The sequence below is a fragment of the Cryptomeria japonica genome, chromosome 3, assembly GCF_030272615.1.
Source record: "Cryptomeria japonica chromosome 3, Sugi_1.0, whole genome shotgun sequence".
In the NCBI taxonomy this organism is placed as follows: domain Eukaryota; kingdom Viridiplantae; phylum Streptophyta; class Pinopsida; order Cupressales; family Cupressaceae; genus Cryptomeria; species Cryptomeria japonica.
This window is the reverse complement of record NC_081407.1, coordinates 483,141,753-483,162,546: the sequence shown is the minus strand read 5'-3', so window position 1 is coordinate 483,162,546 and position 20,794 is coordinate 483,141,753. Positions and strand designations below refer to the sequence as shown.

At 36.6% G+C, this 20,794-nt stretch overlaps 1 protein-coding gene across 4 annotated transcripts in view; it reads left to right on the top strand.

The window, feature by feature from the left end:
* Nucleotides 1-20,794, top strand: part of LOC131045184 (cleavage and polyadenylation specificity factor subunit 3-II) — a 135,807-nt gene that overhangs the window by 58,512 nt on the left and 56,501 nt on the right. For all 4 annotated transcript variants that reach the window (XM_057978721.2, XM_057978735.2, XM_057978729.2 and 1 more), the window contains one exon: nt 7,630-7,699. In XM_057978721.2, coding sequence (XP_057834704.1) covers nt 7,630-7,699 — 70 coding nt within the window. The remainder of the gene's footprint in view (nt 1-7,629; nt 7,700-20,794) is intronic.

The following is a 20,794-nucleotide window of genomic DNA, read 5'->3' as shown; positions in this document are numbered from 1 at the left end:
TCAAACTCAAATTCAATAATGAACATTTCCGAATTCATAAATAAAGATAGAGCAATTGCAAATGTCAAATCTCACCTCCATCTCATCAAGAACCTTGTCTCTCAACTCAGGATGAGGTGTCATCTTATCAATGCATGTAATAACACCTGCCATGACCTCCTCATCAGCCCTAAATGAATCAGAGAAGTAGAATTTCGGGTTCAAAAAGTAGGCGAAGGCATGTATCGGTTGGTGGAGTTGGTTTGTCCACCTACGATCAATGATGCGCCAAAGGATTTCACATTTTCTTGTATTTCCACGATAGTAATGTGAAATGGCCTCTTTGGCCCTATCCATGGCCTCATAAATGAAACCCATTGGCATGCCCTCTCCATCCACCATACGAAGAACCCTTACCAAAGGTTCTGTCACCTAAAAAAATGAAAACAAATTTTAAATTAGTACAAAATCAACCCTTAAAAAATAAAATCAGCAAATAGACAAGATTGTATAAACTTTACTTTTGTGTTTGTTACTTACCGCAGTCAACTCCTCTCCACTTTTATTGAACCCTTCATCAAAAACAATGCTCACAATCTTCTCTGCTTCAGGTCTTTTGGAGTATGCAGACCCCAACCAAGCATCTGACACAAACATCTGCTTAAGATGAGGAATGGTACTAAGAATGCTCTGCAAAGTGATGAAGTGGCTAGCAAATTGTGTCACTCCAGGTCGCACAAGGTCCTTGCCATTTGTGTGTTTTCTCATCAAAGCAAGCACCCAAGTATGGTTGTAGATGAATTTGGTGACACTTCTTGCATCTTCAACCACCTTCTTCACCCATCCAATCTTCCCAATGTCCTCTAGCACCAAGTCCAAGCAATGTGCAGCACAAGGACTCCATGTAATCGAAGGATGCCTCTCCATAAGCATTCTACCTGCAGATACATATGCAACTGCGTTGTCCGTGATAATTTGGACAACATTCTCAACTCCAACTTCCTGAACCGCACCATCCAACAGATTACACAAAGTCTCTGCATTTTTTATTTCATTTGAGGCATCAACAGACTTTCCAAGAAGTTGAGAAGAGTCCTATTTCGTCCATCTGTCCATCCATCAGATAAAATGTTGCATCCTTTTCTCTTCCAATACCTTTTCTGATCATCAACCACACCTTGTGTATTTTTCACAGCTTTCTCTAGCAATGGCCCACTGAAGTCATCACCTGTTGGGGCCTTAAACCCCTTACCCGCAACTGTTACTGCATTAACAAAACCTTCCCAATACACATTGTTTGCTGCATTGAAAGATAGATTATTGTGAAACCAAAAGTTTGAAGCTGCTATCCGTGCTTGTTCATGCTTCTCTTTATTCCATCCCGTACCTTCAAGTGAAGGTTGTGCACCTGGAACATTGCGTGGTACAAAAAAATTAGGGTCCGATCTAACAGGAGTGCCACTAGCCTCACCTTCATTGTCACCAAAAGATGAAAGTGACTGACGACCTTGAGTGTGACCAATGGGACCCGAAGTGGACAATGTGGGATTCATTGCAGCTGCCATGGCTTCTCTTGTTTTTTGCCTTTCTTCCTTATGCATATCATTCTCAGCAAGAATGACATTCATCTCTCTAATAATTTCAGGAGTTGATTTGGGGCATGCCTCCACACCATATCCAGATATTTGTGCAAGGTGGTATTTTAATCTATTGATTCCACCAGTCATCCATTTTGTGCATTCGGTGCAAGTGACCTCCCCCTTTTTGCTTCCTGCAATGCCATATTTTCATGCTTTATCTCTTTGTCTTCCTGACCTTGGGGTTGCCCTTGGAGTTGAACTTGCCATTGCTGATTTAACATGAAAAAAAAAATCAGCAGGGTTTTATGGAAAATCAACAAAAAAAATGACAATGAATCATTTGGGAAAAATAGCATTCAAAAACAAGAAAAAAAATGAGGAAATAACTTAGGAAAGAAAATAGAAATTTTTTTGGCAGCATATCCCCTTGTTTTTCAAGATTTTTTTGAGTTTCAAAACAATGAAATGATTCAAATGAAAAAAAAGAAAGAGAAAAAATCCTTACCTAGATCTCTCTTGCTGATTTTTTCTTCTTCCCTCTACTCCTTCAAACCCTACAAACCTGCTAAAACCAAACAAAAATAAAAATGAAGTGAAACACAAAAAAAATTCACTTTTAACCCTTCATGGGCATCTTTTCTGGGCCCGCGAGTCCCTGCGAAAGACTCGCGAGTCCGAGCAAAAGACTCGCACGAGTCTTTGCGAAGGACTCGTGAGTCTTTCGCAGGGACTCGCTTGGACTCGCCTCGCGAGTCCTAGGCGAGTCAACTCGCGGCGCCAAAGGACTCGCGAGTCCGCGGCGAGTCGCCGAGTTTTAAAACTATGGTGTAAATAAGTAGTAGTGACAACAATGATATGGATGGTGAAGAAGTGAACCCTAGGGAAGTTAAAAGGAGTGTTGGGAGTTCCCATTCTTCTGAACATCCAAAAAGAAGTGCTGTTGCAACACCAACAAACCATTTTGCATGCCGTTCATTGTCTCTTTAGAAGTTTACAAAAGTCCCTTTGCTACAATTTGTCACCATTTTCAGCAATAATCAGGTTGAAAATGCAGGGGCAACAAGCATTGGTTGTCACATTTGCAAAACCGATTTCCATGGGAGTTATAGAAGGCTGGACACCATTTATTAGATGAGTGGACACAAGGTTAGAGTTTGTGGGGATATAATGTTGGAACAATAGGTCGAAATGGGAATGTTGGTTGGGGAGGGCGTGGCAGAAACTATATCAAACTCTAAACAAAACCACCATGTTGATATTGTGCCACGCCGATCATGATTGGTAAACCATCATACTCAAATTGCACTCTCATCCCCTAAAACCCCATTGAGGAAACACAATCAAAACTAGAATTGAATTTCCTAAGAAAGTAGAAATCAAACTCACTGTCAATCACGATCCTGGGCAATAGAAAAAACACCTTGCTTATCTTCCAAAAGAAACCATTCCAATCTCCTCTCCAAAAACCATCCTGCATAAAAATGAAATGATTGCACCGATTCAACGCCGCCCATATGGAAGTGAAGGATAGTTGTACTACGCCCCAAAGATCCCCTACAACTGTCAGCACAGATGTCAGTGAGTGCTCAAAACTACAAGTATGCAGGTCTAAAACTATAAACTGCATCGTCAACTCGATAAGAAACCAAATCCTAGTTAGAACTCCCTCCAATCCACCTGCAATAGCTGTAGTGGCCTCCTAAATTTTTTGAAATAGAGGGTAGCAACAACATTACGACCACACTATGAGTCTTTGACACAAGGAGTAAGTCCATCATGCTGACGCTGCACCACTCTGCGAACCTCATAAGTTCAATTGAACCAAAACTCAAACACTTACTTGTGATGGCAACTAGCTAGAGAGAACCAATTGAGAGACTTGCCAAACTTGGACTCATCACCTGTCAACAAAAATATGTCATACCTGTTGCCCTTAATTTAAATTTTGAAATCGTTACCCTTTAGTTGTGGGCTTGGTGATTTCCCAAAGTAATGTCGTATGTTGCGTCCCTTCTCTAAGTTAGTTGCGAAGTTGGAAAGTTCTAAAAGTCCTCGATCGATCGCCTGATATTTCCCATCTTGTGTTTGGTTGCTCGCTCGCGGGCTGTAGAAAGCTCACAAGTCTCAACCATAGGTTCATTAGTTCGCATTTTCCCCGATTGAGCGACTTGTCAAATCTTTCCTAGGTTTCGGGGTGCCGCCTGTGTGTTAGGTTTTATATGGACTAACGTTGTTTGCCTTGTCAGCAAGAACACGTCAAATTAAGGGACCGTTTAAAAAGGCGAAGTAAATGCGGCGTTTAAGGCATGTCACATCATTTAAGTACACGAACGAGGTGGCAGATGATTTTTGAACTGGTCTCCATTTTTCTGAATTCTCTAAGTGTATCATCTAGCTCATTCTCATGCAGAGTATAATACAAAATCAATGGGTAGGCGCGTGGGACACGGTGATGGAGTAGTTGAATTTTGAAACCTTTCTGCAAGAGCTAGAAGTAGGAGAAAGAACTCTGCTGCGAGAGAAAATTGTTCATTGTGGTTTGGCCTCTATAGTTGGTTTCCCATTTGCCGTTCCCTGCACAGATTTGGTTGTTGCCTGCTCTGAGAGATACAATCTTGATACTCAGGAAATTCGGGCGGGAGGTGGTAAGGTAGTCGCATGAATTAACCCTGAAAGCGTTTCTCGTGCTTTGTGCCTCCCTTAAAAAGAAGCTGCTGAGAATATGTCTATTTCAGCTGGCGAGGAATATTTCTGCGCGCATGGAGACTTTTGCATGAATTGTATAGCTAGGAATTGGTTGAAGCCAGAAAAGGGAGGAAGTCTCAACTGCCCACCAAGCTTAAAAGAATGCATTTCAAAGATGAAGTTGCAGAGATAATAGTTCTTTTGCATCGTGTTGTGGGTAATAATTCCACTGAATTTTTCGAATTCTGGATGTGTCATTTCATTCTTATTATCTGTGCTCCTGAAAGTTTCATTAACTAGGCCTCCATCATCAGTTTTCATTTGAATGAGCAATTGCGGAATTTCTACCAGTCCTTGGTCTTTCATATGTGCTCATATCTTGTTTACATCCTAGCTAGTCAAGAGTCTGCTTGGCCAAGTTTAGAACTACATCACCTTCCACCTGTTTTCGCACCTGTTTACCGTAAATTTCCTCAGCTAACCTTGCAGAAGGGTATACATGTTTTTTTCCCACGTTAATGATGTGTTCTCAATGGGCCTAGTTAGAAAGTTAGAAGGAAACCCTGGCTTATGGTTTTCCCATGTCTCTGTTGACCTTATGGACAATTTCGAAGAGAATGTGTTGGAACTTAGTGAAATGATGCGTCAATTCAAAGACAATTATCAAAAGAATGTTAGGGACCCTCAAAGCATATCTTTGGAATCTTTTAAAGCATTGGGTCGCCTACAAATACACACCTCTACCTTTGAATCCGAGATGGACGAGATGCACAAGAACATAGCTGCTACTGATGGGTTGATTGCGAAGTGGAAAACAAGGTTGCAGATCACTATTGTACTAGAGGACTCGAATATGGAGCTAGCTATGAACAGGTACTGCGAATACAGACAAAGGATCAAATCTCAGGAGGCGGCACATGTTGAGCAGGAGGTGGAGATTGTCGATGATGGTGAACTGGGAGCTGAATAGGTGGTGGCGGTTTCATGTTCAATGTTTTAATTATTTTTCTACTGTTATCTTTCATGTTTTAAATATCTGGACTTTGTTTCTAGTTAGGATCGTTTGGGCAAACTTTGTTTTTCTCATAAGAGCAAAAACTTTTATGCATGTTGTTATCTGCTATTTTAATATAGAAGGACTACTGGTGGCTTTCATATATTTGTAATCTTTGAATTATGGTGTGTGAATGCTTTTCTATTCTTTGAAATGGATGTCAGTTGGTGAATTTATATTGAAGTGGTGGATTGTTTGAAATTTCAGTTACTATGAAATATTAACTATGAATGGTGTTTCGTAGTGACTTTTATTTGAGAATCTGAAAAACCCCCCTAAAAAATAGTAGTTAGTGTTGTGAATGCCTTTGCAAAGCTTTTTGGTTAAAAGCTCTTTCCTTACTTGCTTTCTGGTTAAAAGCATATGGGTTATATATTTATTCATTGAAAATCATTAGAAGGTAGCTGCCACCTTGTAAAATAAGCAGAGAATCAGTCAGTAAATAGTTTGTTAGACTGATTCAACTGTGGTTACATTTGTCATCTCCGTGGGCGTAACAATATAGAGTTAGATGACAAATCTGTTAACCAACAATACAAAAGTAATATAAAATATAAAATAAAATAAATACATTTTTAATGATTGGCTAGATAAAAATTGGCCACAGACCCACCAAATAACTGTGCCAAAAATTGTATACCTTACACATAATAGGAAACATAAATTGACATAAAGAATTCTTGAAGCAAGTCTTATGGTATATAACCGAGTTTTATACGTCAAGCTATAATGGCCACAATCAACTGATTTTAAATACAAGAGAAAAAATTTCAAACACAAACCTACTTATATATGAGAATCTCAGGGAGCTGGAAAGCATGGGACAAAATGTGGCTGCTTACATGATGTCCCTTGCCTCGATGAATAATATAGAAGAGTTGTCATGTCCCTTTTTCAAAATAAAAATTAATAATATTTTAAGTGGACTTAGTTACTTCATTTTCAAAAGATCATAGAAATATAACTCTTTATTCAGAATATAATTGAAAAAGCATTCCTTGGATGTAATTTAAAAGTATTTTTAAATACTTGAAAGGAAAAAGAAAAAGAAATAATGACTACAATAAGTGGAGGGCCCAAGGCAAAGTGCTCATAAAATAGAAATCAAGGCTTAATATTTATCTTCTTCATGTTACAAGTTCTAATTTCAAGTTTGTACTCAAAAGACAAAAAACCTTGGTGTAGGCTATTCTAGAGGACAAAAACACTCTTAAACTCAATCTTGGATTTGGAAATAAAATCCCTCATATCCTTTGGGCATGGAAATGATTTGGATTTGCAAGCAAATGGAGAGTTTGAATCTTCAAATTTGGCTGTTATTTTCAAATATTTCTGATTTTTCCAGTCTGATTACTGTGCATTATTAGTGCTGGAACTGATATGATATCTACGGATTTAGTTGTTGTTGGTTAATTATTTTTATTTCAGCGGATATCTATCGATTAAATGTATTATTAATTAGTGTCATTGTAATTATTAATAAATGCATTAAATGTTAATGGTGGCTCACTGGGTTAGTTACTTTATTTGCTGACCAGCAGAGATGAACAATTAAAAAATTACTATCAATCACTAGCATGCTGATGCAACCCTTAAGACTAACGGCAGCCCATAGGAGAAGGATGCACATCCTCGTTTATTAACTAAGGAGGTGCCAAGGGGGTATTGTAGCTTTCTTGAGGTATTTCGTTGGGATTAGAAACCATTGAATATTTATTGCTAATTGCTGTTCAACATTTTTAAATTAGTAAAAATTCTTTATACACTTGCCTTTGACTATACTCCCAAGCAAGTGACTATCCATGTTGAAAGCTTTCTTAGAACCTAAAATTCATAATAAAATCCTTCGATGCCCTTTTCACTTACGACATGTCCTTATATGGCCATATGTTGCTGGACAACAACATAGGACTGCTGAATGTATGATGGGATCCATTTTCCTACATTGTCGGATGATGCCCAAAATATTTTCTTACATGGTACTTGTTTGCTGTTGGTAACAAATTAGCAATTATTCTTGATTTGAATTGATACATCTACAGGCAAAATGTACACTATATTGTTCATACTCGTCAGTTTTATATAGGAGCTTAAAGCTTGTTCTAGCTCATTGAATTTGACCAATCTCATATATATTTTGATTAAGTGCTTAATGTTCAAAGCCTATCTCAAAACAAGGCATTTGTCATGTACATATATAAATATTATCTTTAAATCTGCCAGTCTCTGAAGAAATGCACATTGTTGCCAAAAACTGACTGAACTGATCTATTTGAATTTTGATCGAAAGATGGAGGCATCTAGTTAACTTCTTTTTCTTGATGTATGTAGGAGCTTTGCATATTGCTGGATGACTACTGGGAGCGCATGAATTTAAAGGTTCCCATCTACTTTTCAGCAGGTCAAGCACTATATCATTGCTTAAGGTGTTATTTATAGCACATCCTATGGTTATATATATATATATATATATATAGCAATTGATTTTAATTAAACTTATTTGATCTAAATTCCTATATCTAGTTCTTGTCTTTCATGCAATGGGATGTTAAGTGCATTTAATTTAAAATGACAGCAAAAAATTGTTTAATTAATCTATGGTTTACATCAATAGTCTTCACAAAAATTAGAAAATAGGATGAGAACTTGTAGATTAAAAAAGAGAATATAAATGTCCAATGTTTATAGTACAGAATATAATATATAGAATAAATTTACAAAATATATCCTATTCTCTCTTGAATAAGGAAATCTTTTATGCCTTCTGACTGCCCAAACAAGATAACCTCAAGGTTCCGAATGTCAGGTCTTGACTGAAATTAGGATAACTCAGTGATGATGTGATTTGCTGGTAATCACAAAGGGACTTACATACCCGACAAGCTAGTTTGCATTTGATATCGCAATCTAATTGATGCTTCACTCCTCAGACTAATTAAAATAAAGAGCTTAAGGACAGGGTTCAGAGAATATAGGGCCAATGATAGTAATGGCTAATGCTGTAGATAGACAGACTTCACATAAAACTAATTCCTGCTTAACCAGAGATAAACTCACAATGTCACAAAAATAGTGCGATCCTCAAAGGAAAATGAAAGATTTTTAGATAATGAACATTCATTTGGATACCAAATTTTGGCGCAATTAAAACAAACATCCACAATTAAACTGATAGAAATAATAGGCTCAAACTAACCATGCATAGGAACTTACAATTAGCAAATCTCCAATGGTATGAACGAGAAATCGATCAAATATCCTCATAGTTCACCATTTAAATCATTGAACTTTAACTAATTTTGATGAAAAAAACCATGCAAATAGGAGAAGGTAACTGGAAAAAACACCATACTTCAATGCTTTATTCATTTGCTTCAACTGTTGGTAGAACAATTCCTATTCAAGAACTCCTACTCAACTCTATTCAACTTTAATTCTACCATGATACAATGAGAGAGGCACTGGCCTTTTATAGATATTACATTTTACATCAACAGCCAGGATTGAATCCATCCAATGACCCAGATCTGCCTTCGAGAAACCCTAGACAACTACATTTAATAATTTATACCAAATCCTGACCACCTTCTAACAACCCACTACAGGACGAAAGTTACATGCCTCCCAAGGCAAAATAACTTTTTTTGTCCCAAAAGGACAAAACTGCCAATTGGATAAATAACTAACCTTCTTGGGAGAATAATAATACTTGGCTTTATATTATTGCTTTATTTGAGCCAAAATATTATTATTTTATAATAAATAAATTTCCTCTTTGTACAACAAATTATATTTTATTTCACATCCAACTATCCTTACTCTGTTTCTGTATACTGTCTTTAGCATCTTTGTAGGATTGTTCTGGATTAATCACTATTTTCCAAAAATCTGGACATGTCACCCTCTGGACTGTGATAGTGGTCTTCAACATTCCGTCCCCATCTTTGTGGCATGTTCTTGATTGGCACATGTTTGTTGATACTTCTAGGAGTCTACAAAATTCTTCTTTTCTGTGAACATGTTTCTCTCAATCTTCTTTAGAAAGACATCATCTTTTTCATCGTGGTAATCTTCTGACATAGTTGGAATCAATATCTTGAGGGCTTTAACTCATTTTCCTCTCGACTGATCATCTCCCTTGGTTCTCCTTCAAACTGCTTCCTCATGATCATATCTTCAAGTTGTGCGCTGGATTCTCTATCTTTTGGCTCCATTGGTGGTATCTATCTCTTCAATCTTTTCATCTCTCCGAGTCCTTTTAGTGTCATTCATCCTACATAGACAAATAAGTTTTATTACTATTACAATCCTCAAGGATTAATCACATTTATGTGACTCAATCACTCATCCCCCTCACTCTTTCCTCGAAGTTTTATGGATTTCCTCCAAGACCTGTAGTTGGCACTCAGATCTAAGAAGCAGATTGGGAAGCTTTGCCATGAAGCATTTTGGAAATTCACATCTTGGACTGTTATTAGAATTTGAAACTTCTTATTTGCACAAAACTCGGACACTTGAAGCTGATCAAGAAATTCAGACCCGAGACAGCCATGTGGAATAAGGAATTGATATTGGATTTTGATTTGTCAATGTAAAACTTGGCTAAAGTAATGCTGTTTAGAAGTTCAGTGCTTGGAATGCCACTAGGAAAACTCGGCATTTGGAAGACAATCAGGAAAATCAGACCAAATCTCAGACCTTTGAAGCATTCTGGAACTGCCAACTCGATGATAGGAATCAGATTAGAAACAAACACAAGCTTGCTTTTTGGAAAGGCTAAGGATTAAGGACCAAACTCAGTGTTAGGAAACCTTTTAGGAATAGCACTTATTCCTATTTTGACTGCAACCACCAATTTTTGAGGTGGTTTTGGTGAAAGTTTGGTGTTGGGAATGCTTTTGGGATTACCACTAATCTGGTTCTGTGTGCAAGTACCGAGTTAGAGGGTTTTTGTGCCAAAATTCGGTGTTTGGAAGGTTTTTTGGAATTAAGCCTTATTCTGATTTGTGTCCTAACACTGAATTTTGGATCATAAAACTTATTTGCACTTCATGAATTTCTTCTCAAAACTTTGATGCTCAAATCTGCTTATGAAATGTCATGGAGATTTTTCTGTTTCGAAATGGTGCATAAGGTTATAAGCTTGGATCTTGACAACATCTTCAGTTTAACCTTCAAAGTCGGTGTCTGGAAAACTGTTAGGAATAATGCTTATTCCCTTTTTAAATGCAGGTACCAAATGTAGGGATGACTTGGTCAAAAACCCAGTGATAGGAAACTTTATAGGAATAAGACTCATTCTTGATCTGACTGCAACCACCCAATTTTGAGGTGTTTTTGTCAGAAATTCGGTGATGGGAAACTTTTTAGGAATAAAACTAATCTGGTTTTGTGTTCCACCACCGAATTTGGAGAGAAATGCAAGTTTTAGGTGCAAACTCAGTGATAGGAAGGGTAATAGGATTAAGGACTTTTCCTATTTTGAGTGCAAAATCCGATTCCAAAACTCACAAGTCTGAACTGGCCAATACTTTAGGCCTTTTGACTTTGAATTTTGTCCACCCTTAAGTCTGATTCGTATTTTAGCTTGGACTTCTTGACTCTTGTCTTCATTTCATCCTAATCCTTAGGCATTCCCAATTCCAAAATCTTGGAAGAGGCAGGTCTTCAGATTGATTCAGACTTGTAGGTTTGCATCCTTACTTCTTTATTTCTTGGATGAGTTCTCAATTCTATTTTCTCCTCTTTCTCTTATTCACCTTATTCTCCTCATTTTTCGACTTCACCTATGCTCTATTCCCCATGCTCCCTCTCTCCTGGGGTGCAATGTAAGTTCAGACCTAATGAAAATTCTTAATGCCCTATGGCTCAATACTCAAAACCTAAATGACCTCCTCAGGGATATTCAAATTGAAGCCCTATTCTGCTTATTCTGACTCTCTCTATGTTTGAAAGGATGTATCATGATTAAAGACTCAGACTCGGATGCAAGGCCTCTCTCCCTTCTGCCCTCAACAGGACAGAATTGCTACAAAATTCCAGCAAAGCAAGCGAAATGAAGGGGGTCCCTGTCGGAGACGGGGTGTGTGTGTGCGCAACACAACATAAAGTATTTTGATGATCTGTGTAGTGCTTAATATGATGTTATATATAACCAATTCTGAAAATATTGTTGATTGTGGTATTCCTGAATATTGTGTTTTCTGAAGATTAATTTTGTTTAATTCATTACTGCAAGTAAGATTATTGCAATATCTATTTGTACATCTCTCTCTGCATTTCCAAAAGAAACTCAAATCAGAAAACAAGGAAAACAAGGGTGTATATTACATTGCAGCTTGCCAATTTTCCTCTTGAGGCTTGGACACAAATCAAGAAAGACAACTGACAGCAAAACACAGGTTTAGTCTAGTGGCGGTAAGTTAAATCAAACTACCTACCAATCGCTGATACACTATTTCATTGACTAATGATGAAGTATTGTTATTTGTGAGTTTGATCCCAACTTCCATAGGTGTAGATATTGGATTTGACATTAGTTTTGGTACAAAGCTTTTGTCATCAATTTGCCAAAATTCTTTACCTAGACAATGTTGCAGTGGACCTAGATAAATCATTATAAAAATTGAACATATAACATGTTTTATTTGGTCAATAAAAACAGCATTTATTGCGGTGATGACAAGGTCATCTATATAGACAATCAAGATCATTGTTACCACTATTGATTTTGATAGAGATGGTTCAGATTTTTTTTTGAAATCGGAATCTCTATGATATTGATCGATTTTAAAATACCAGGCTCAAGGAGCTTGCATAAGTCCATACAAGACTTTACCGACCTATGAGTCAAATGTTCTTTATCTGATGTAAATTCTTTTGCCTTCAAATCAGTAATATCAATTGTGGTAAACATGGACAACATATCCTCTGTAATATAGTCTGAAAATCAATGCCATTGAGGTCGATCATCTCATGTGCTTATGGTGCCTCCATCTTCACACGTGTATAAAGGTTGTACTACACAAAGACGAGGTTATTGAAGTGCTTTTGAGTCAATTTATTGTGTTTCTTCTTGTGAATGTCCTCAAATGTGTTCCTTAGTGCTCACACTCATAAATGCTAAAAGGCTGGGACATAATATGGATGGTTAGGGTTTGAAAATTAGGTGTCATTGGACCAAAAATCTTCCCAAAACAATGTTGGGCATATTGTCATTGATGTCAAAGGTGGGAAGATTAATTGTCACTGATGTCAAACCAAATGGACGGGATTGTCATTAAATTCAAAGAATGAAAACACTGCCACCACATTGTTGATATCAAAGAAGGACATCACATAAAGGCCAAAGGCCACTAAATGATTCAGGGGCAAGATCATATCATTTTGAGTTGATTGAAGACAGTTTATGAAGACAACGTTTATGAAAACAAAGTTTATGAAGACAAAGTTTATGACCTTAAAAGCAGTGGTTACTTATTCCTTTAGTGCAGAGATTACACTTCCAAAGGAAGCGATAAATTTAAACAAAAAGCAGCGTAGAAGTTTAATCAATTTGAGGATAATTAAAAGTTTTGAATGCACCAATGTTTTAAACACAAAGGCAGTGACTGATATTAAAGGCAGGGATCAGAAATAGAAGTGAGCGATTGACAAATTATTAAAAAGAAGCAATTGAATATGATTTTCAAGGCAGTCATTAACAATGATATAAGGCAGGAAATATGTTAAGAAGAAAAACAACAATGATAGGGAGCGATTAAGCTTTATTAAAGACAGAAATTAATAGAGACTCAAAGGGCAGTGATAAACATAAGCAAGAGTTATGTCTTATTAAATGGTTTTCTCTTTTCTAAGGGATGTCTCTCTTCATGCAAAAGGATATTAAAAGATATAAGATTTTGTGGAGAAGAAATGCAAGGAATAAATTTGATATCATTCAAGCAGATTTTGGAAGAAGAGAGTGTGGAATATAAACAATTGTATCATATGTACACCACAACCTTGTATGAAAGACTAAATATTAAATCAAGGGATTCAAGGCAGATTTGTGAGAAAGGTATATATATAATCATCATCCATTGAAGGAGCAAAATACAAGAACAGAGAGAAGAATATTATAACCAGATTTGTGTAAGGAAGCATATGAATTGAAAAGATTGAGTTGTCCATCATACTTTGTATATACAACATTCATAAGGTGGAACTTTGTTTGCAAGTTTGTGTTTCCTAAAGAAGAGATTAGTGTCTCTTGCTAAGTTGGTGCTTAGATGTTGGGGTTGGTGCCTACAAAATGTGGGGATTTGTGTCTCCAGTAGGTTGGTGGCTACGAAGTTTGTAATTTAGTTTTATATAAGCAATATTTGTCGTGGTTTTCTCCCATAAGAGTTTCCACATAAATATTGTGTTCTTGTTATTGATATTGTGAAATTGATTTTATTGTGATTGTTTCAAGTAAAAGATTGTATTATATTGATTCACCCCCACCCACCCAATATAAGCAAGTTTGTGTTTCCTAAAGAAGAGATTAGTGTCTCTTGCTAAGTTGGTGCTTAGATGTTGGGGTTGGTGCCTACAAAATGTGGGGATTTGTGTCTCCAGTAGGTTGGTGGCTACGAAGTTTGTAATTTAGTTTTATATAAGCAATATTTGTCGTGGTTTTCTCCCATAAGAGTTTCCACATAAATATTGTGTTCTTGTTATTGATATTGTGAAATTGATTTTATTGTGATTGTTTCAAGTAAAAGATTGTATTATATTGATTCACCCCCACCCACCCAATATAAGTGTGTGCTCATCACACAAATATGTAAGGTCAACCTTTATTACTTTGTAAACTTAAATATTACTAAAATTAAACATTAAACTTAAATTTTTAGGTAACAATATATGTTTTTTTACTTGAGTTGTAGAGTTGTTCTCTTTCAAATGCATAGAGGTGAAGAAAACAAGTTCCGTTCCTCCTTAAGATCACTAATGTCCTGATGATGGATTATGGAGTGTGATCTGACACGTTGATGCTGAAAAGAACTTACAAAATCAAATCCAGAAGTAAAAACAGCAAAAGTTCCATTCCATGCCTTTATAATTTTGACATTTCTTATCAAAGGCTCCGTTGCTTTGGACAAATTCCAATCTGTCAATTGCAAACTTGTCCTCTTTGTCCACTTCATATGGGTGCACCCTGATAAATGACTTTTGACCTTGCAATTTTGATCTAACTTTCTTTAGTAGTAACACATCTCTGATCTTCTGCATTAGCGATTCTTTGATTTTGAATGTGACTTCAATTTCCTTTTAAAGAGGTGCACACTTTTTCAAGCAATTCAAACTTTGATTTTGAATGTCATTTCTTTAAATAAATGCAAATATTTTAAAATATTTGAAATCTGTTGTCAATATAGTTGTATGCTAGGCAATTGTCTGTGATGGATTTTCCATGCTAAACATTATTTGACTTGTGCTGAAAGCAATCTCTCAATTAAGATGATGAAATATCCCACCCTGTTATGTACTTTTGAATTCGAATTTTGGATTATTTTCTGTCTTTTTTCTTTTTTTCTTTTTGCTTTTTTCCTGAGTTTTTGAAGTTTATGGAAAATGAATGCAAGAAATGGGAAATGCTTAAAGGAAAATACAACTTTAGGCAGCTATCAAATTGAAAACTTTACTTCAAAACTCTCAATTTGGAAGCATGGAAGTAATTATTCAGTACATACCAAGTCAGCTATAGGCAAGTTAATAATTCTGGAAATGCTGATTTTTTGCACCAAACCCTATGTTCCACAATGCTTGACCATAATAACGCCAACGTGCCTCCTAAATTTTGCCCTGAAAACATTGCATAAATTCCCACATAGCCTTTGTAAAAGTGTACGTCTGGCCCTTGAATTAACCAAATAAATTTCGATATGCCTTGGAATTCGTGCAAATATGTGCACTATCTATTCTACCAAATCTGCAAGTAAAACCTTGAATAATCTCTACAAATTGATCAGTTGAATCACCAGCATAACCCTTGAATGGAGTCATCAGCAAAGTATTCTTGGGTGATATTTCACACCTGCAAATACTCTCCTTGAGGGATTTCATCCTCAAAAACCTATATAAATATGCCAACTAGCAAACCCTTCTCATTTTCTCTCCAAAATATCAAAACATGAATGCCAATAATGAGCTCTCATGAGCCCTTTTATACTTTACTCAAAACCCACAAGTTGGAGAAATGAAATGCACTTTAATAATTTCATTTCATTTCAATTAAACATTTAATACAGTTGGCTCCCTCAAAAATTATTAATAAATGATTTTATAATCATTAAAATAACTTATGCAATTAATACCCCTTATATCCTCTTAATGTAAAGTCATCAATTTAATTAATATTATTAAAGTTGAAACTTTAATAAATTAATATTAGTCATTAACTTCAAATAAATGCCAATAACGGAGCATTTTTATTAATTCTGCCAACTGCCCCCTCTTTTTGATAGTAGTCTTAGGTGTCTCAGGCAGTCTAGCAGCAATCAAGTCTCCCATGAGGCTAGTTTAGAGCTGAGTTAGCTTTTAGTGCTTAAGTATTAGATGAGAGTCAAGAGATTCGTTGAGCAAGGATTCACAATGCAACCTTCAGGCAAAAGTGGCTAAGTCCTGAGACAGGTTTTTTGAGTGATGAGAAACTCTCAAGCAAGTGGAAGCACTTCAAAGACTGGGTGAGAAAGAGGAGAAGTCGATCGAAGACTTGATGATGTGGAATGAACATGACAATTTTACAAGTGTGGATGAAAGCAAAAGTGCTCAATTTCCTTGACCTCAAGGAATCCACAATGCTACTTCTCATTTTCCTTGGACTCAAGGAATCATCACCCTCACTTCTCATTTTCCTTGACTTCAAGGAATCCACGATTCTAGGATCTTGAAGGCTAGATCCCCATGTGATGATCAATCATTTTAGCATTAAGCGAAAGACATTAGTGTTGATGAAGCTTTCAATGATTTCAACAAGTGAGATCATCTCCAATCAAATTTGCAAACTACCTTTTACTTGGTGAAATCAATGTTGAACAAAAAACTGATTTTTGAAGAAAACAATCGAATTTTATTCTTGAGATGGAGAAATCCACGACCTAGCTTCTCACTTTCCTTGACCTCAAGAAATCCACAATTTGGGGAGTGTTGAAAGAGATGAAAGATGAAATTGCCTTGATCGAACTCATCCTTGTATTTTTGAAGGTAGCAAACTGATTTTGATGATGAAAGGGATTGTGTGCCTCAAAGAAGCAAAATCATGAGAAGAAAGTAGAATGATTGAAGGATGAAGTGAGATTTTTCCTTCGCCTCAAGGAATCCACGACGTAGCATCTCACTTTCCTTGACCCCAAGGAATCCACACCCAAGACATGAAGGTGGGATGAAACCAAGGTTAAGTTATCAAATCCATCCTCAAGAATTTCCAGAAAAATTGCTAGCAAAATGTCTTTGATCGAAATGAAGGAAGGCTGGAATGATCAATGAAATCAAAGGATGAAAGTTAAAATTTGATGAAATTCTTTCTTGGACTCAAGAAATCCATGAATTCACATATCATTTTCCTTGGACTAAAGGAATCCCGACTTCACATCTCATATTACTCGACTCCAAGGAATACATGACCTAGGATAGCATGGCAACATTGATGCTTTGGTGGCGCTAAAGTAAGTGAACAAGTCAGCCTTTGAAAGAAAACGTTCTAATTTCAAATTAAATTTGAAAAGGAAAATATACAAGTCGGCTTCCCTTGGAATTTGAAAACGTTGCAAAACATTTAAAATACGGGTCGACCTCTTATGGAAAACGGATAGCCAAGAGTCATGACTCTAGGCAAAACATCTATTTAAGATTAATCGAGCATTTCATTTGCTCATCAATAAAAACGATTTCCTTCATTAATCAATGTGAATTTCCTTCACCAAATAGAGCGAATCATTTTAATCAGCATCAAGGAGAATTTAAAGGCAAAATTCCAAGAGAGCAATACAGCATCAGCAGCGAGTTTGATCCCAGCAAACCTGAAGTGGATCCATTAAATCAGTTTGAAGGCGAATTCCATGTTGTTACAGTGATTTTGATCAGCATCAAAAGAGGTTTCAGTGAATCTCATCCTTTGAAGGCGAATTCCATGTTGTTACAGTGATTTTGATCAGCATCAAAAGAGGTTTCAGTGAATCTCATCCTAACATTTAACATCCAAGCGAATTTCACCAGCATTGAAGGCGAATTTCTGGGCATTAGCGAACTTGGAAGCATCACCTGAGTATCAATTAAGGCTCATAGAAGTCTGATTTCTGCGATTTTGAAGCCTTTTATTAGGATCAGGCCTGATTGTAGGTAAACGCATGCTCAGATCAGACTTGTGTAGAGTTCTAAACCTGGAAATTCCTTCAATTTTATTCATTTCTACGCTATAAATTGATGAATACGGTGCTTGATTGACTAATATTGCATCAACATGATCATTATCAAAGTAAAATCTCAACAAATTTGAGGGTTAGGGTTAGGGTTCGATTTTGAAGCTGAAGTCAAAGCAATTCATTAGATTTTATGTTGATTTTTAGTTTTCCAAATTGAGTTGTTCTCTTTGATAATAAAATTACATGCTTTTTCACCCTATATCCTTTCAAAATCGTAACTTAAGCAACTCTTGCAAGAGATAAATGGCAGCCCCAAGGACCGGAGGACTGTCTAGACATACTCAAATCAAGGAGGATTCAAAAGGCATGCTTCCAGAGTCAAAGATCATCTCATACTGGGCGAATATAGGAGATATCGACCTTGGCAAGTTCAACATGGAGAAGTTCCAAGGACCTCTCTATGGGAGTAGTCCTTCCGGTGTGTCAAAGAAGATCATCAAGAATGGGATAGTGCAAGCAGCTGGCTTCGCTCCGGCTATTCAATGCAATGAGTTGATAGTTGAGTGTGCTAGACACTACAATGCTGAGTCAAGACAAATAGTAGCTCCCGGTGGCAAGGTGTTAGTATATCTATTAGAGACAGCCATCCGTGAAGAATTTGATATACTTGATCACAGCAAGATGCTCTACAAGAACAAAGGAGCACAAATGATATATGATGAAGACCCCCATAAATTCTTGGAGATCATCAACAAGTTTTGGATATCCAAGCCAAGACCTCATCATTCCAAGATGCCTAAAAGACTCCACTAATCAGATTTCAAGGAAGAATATGCAGATTTGATCTCATTGTTGAATTGAATCATGGGGTGTCCTCAATCAAAATACTTTTAGACTTGGATTTTCTACTAAGTGGAAGCAATGACAGCCAATGATGAGATGGTCAATTGGGCAAGGATAATAAGTAATAACATTAATCAACAATTGAGAAGGCTAGAGCATTCCAAGCAATTTTACATGAGTTCATATGTGGTCTACTCACTGGCAAGAGCCTATAGATACAAAGGATTGACATATAGAGGTCCAGTGGGAAGTAATAAAGGAGAAATAAAGGTGTGTGAGTATTATCCACAGCTACACTTCCACAACACGACACACTTTAGGAGAGCTAATGATGCATTTTCAATGCATATAGTGAGGCCCTTGCAAGGCAAAATTCATCAAAGGTTATCCCAGCCAGCGAAGGAGCTAGTGTAGAAGTATGGAGCATGGTTCATCCAATACCCGAAGTTCACATACATAAGAGTTCAAGGGTGTTCATCTTCACCCCACAAACTTCCAAGTTAACCGACCGACAAAATGGTGTTGTTGGAGCTCTTGAGACAATTGGTTTCATATGATAAAATCCAAAAGAATAGACACAAGGCTGGAATATCTTTTCCAATCACTATTGAGAAATCAGTGGAGATGTGCCCATCAATACAAGCTGCTGAAAATTCAGAAGAAGAATTGAAGTTCTATCCCCTTGTCATCTATCCACCATGAGCTAACTTTGATCCATATGGTAACATAAGGAAGATTAATGGAAGCATGCATAAACATAAGCCACATCTTGAAGACTATTGGATGAATGCTAAGGATGACTTTGAAGCTAGGAGAAGGATCTTTTCTCGACTACCGATTGATATCATAAGGACAGAGAAAAGGAGACACAACTTTATTGGAATGAAATGGAAATCACCAAATTGGAGGAAGTGACAAAGCTTGGCCTAACATACACACAAAGGTGGGCCGATATACAAGTTAAGAAGCTCAAAGAACAAAATGTACAATTTACCTATGATATGATTGGGAATTTGGATTCCCAATCATCCTATATGATGAGACAGAGAGCATGAGCTTTGGGGAAGGGGCAGTCCAAACCAAGGAAGCATTAATTGTTTGGGGAATTAATCGGCAAAACAAAAGTATAAGGTTTTTTGAAAAAATAGCGAAAAAATCGGATTTAAAAAAAAAGGTAAAAAATTGCAGAAAAACAATCAAAAACTACATTTTTTAATATTTAAGGGCATTTCCATAGCATAGAGATATTGTAGGCAAATAAAATAGACACATCAACACATGAATTGTATAAAATAGATTTTCGTTGTTTATATTCATATTGCTGATTACATTGCACAAAACATACCACAACATAAATAATATCTAGATGGTGATAGATGTTAAAATGTCGATTACAATATAGTTTGTGACTTTGTACAAAGTCAACCTATAAACTAAGTACAAAATTCCAAAAAATTAATTGTAGACAATGACATGCTAGAGGGCAGGAGGCTTTGATGATGAAGCTCTTAGGTGAGAGCCTCCCTTATCTTGTTCAATCCATTCACAATCCCAGTTGGCTTCCCTCATGAGATCAAAATCTTCAAGCTTAAGCGGAGTATCATCATCATCATCATCATCATCATCATCATCGACAACAACAACAACAATCAAGCTAGACTCTGGATCTATCTCATCGAGGTCATTTGGCGAGTCTTCCTCAATAGCTGATTTTGCTGATGTAGAAATTAGTCTTTGCCTTACAAGTGAGAAACACAATGAATAGTGAATACAATTTCAACTATTGCAACTATATATTAATATTCTCACCTTGAGCTTTCTTTATCTTCAAGCGGAGGTTGTGGTGAACAAATACCAAGTCATTCATCCGTTGTTGTTATAAGCAGTTGTGTTTCTTGGTATGTATGTGTTCAAAAACACTCCAATTACGCTCACAAGCTGATGAGCTGCATGGTTGGCTCAAAATGCGCACCGTCATCTACTTTAAATTTGGTAATTCGTCTCCAAAAGAAGCCCACCATTGAGCTGAAAAACACATTATATGGAGATGATATTGTAAGACTAAGAATATCTTAAAATTTTAACAAACTTAATGAGCATGTTGGCAAAATAAAGAGACTGTCAAAAGTTTATAGAGTCTACCTTGGTTGGATGGTCTTTCTGCTTTGTATGGCAGCCCTAGAAGAGAGAAAACCCTTAGCGAGCTTGTACGCTTCCAACTCTACAATAGCTGCATTAAATTAATCCATGTTTGGAAACATTTT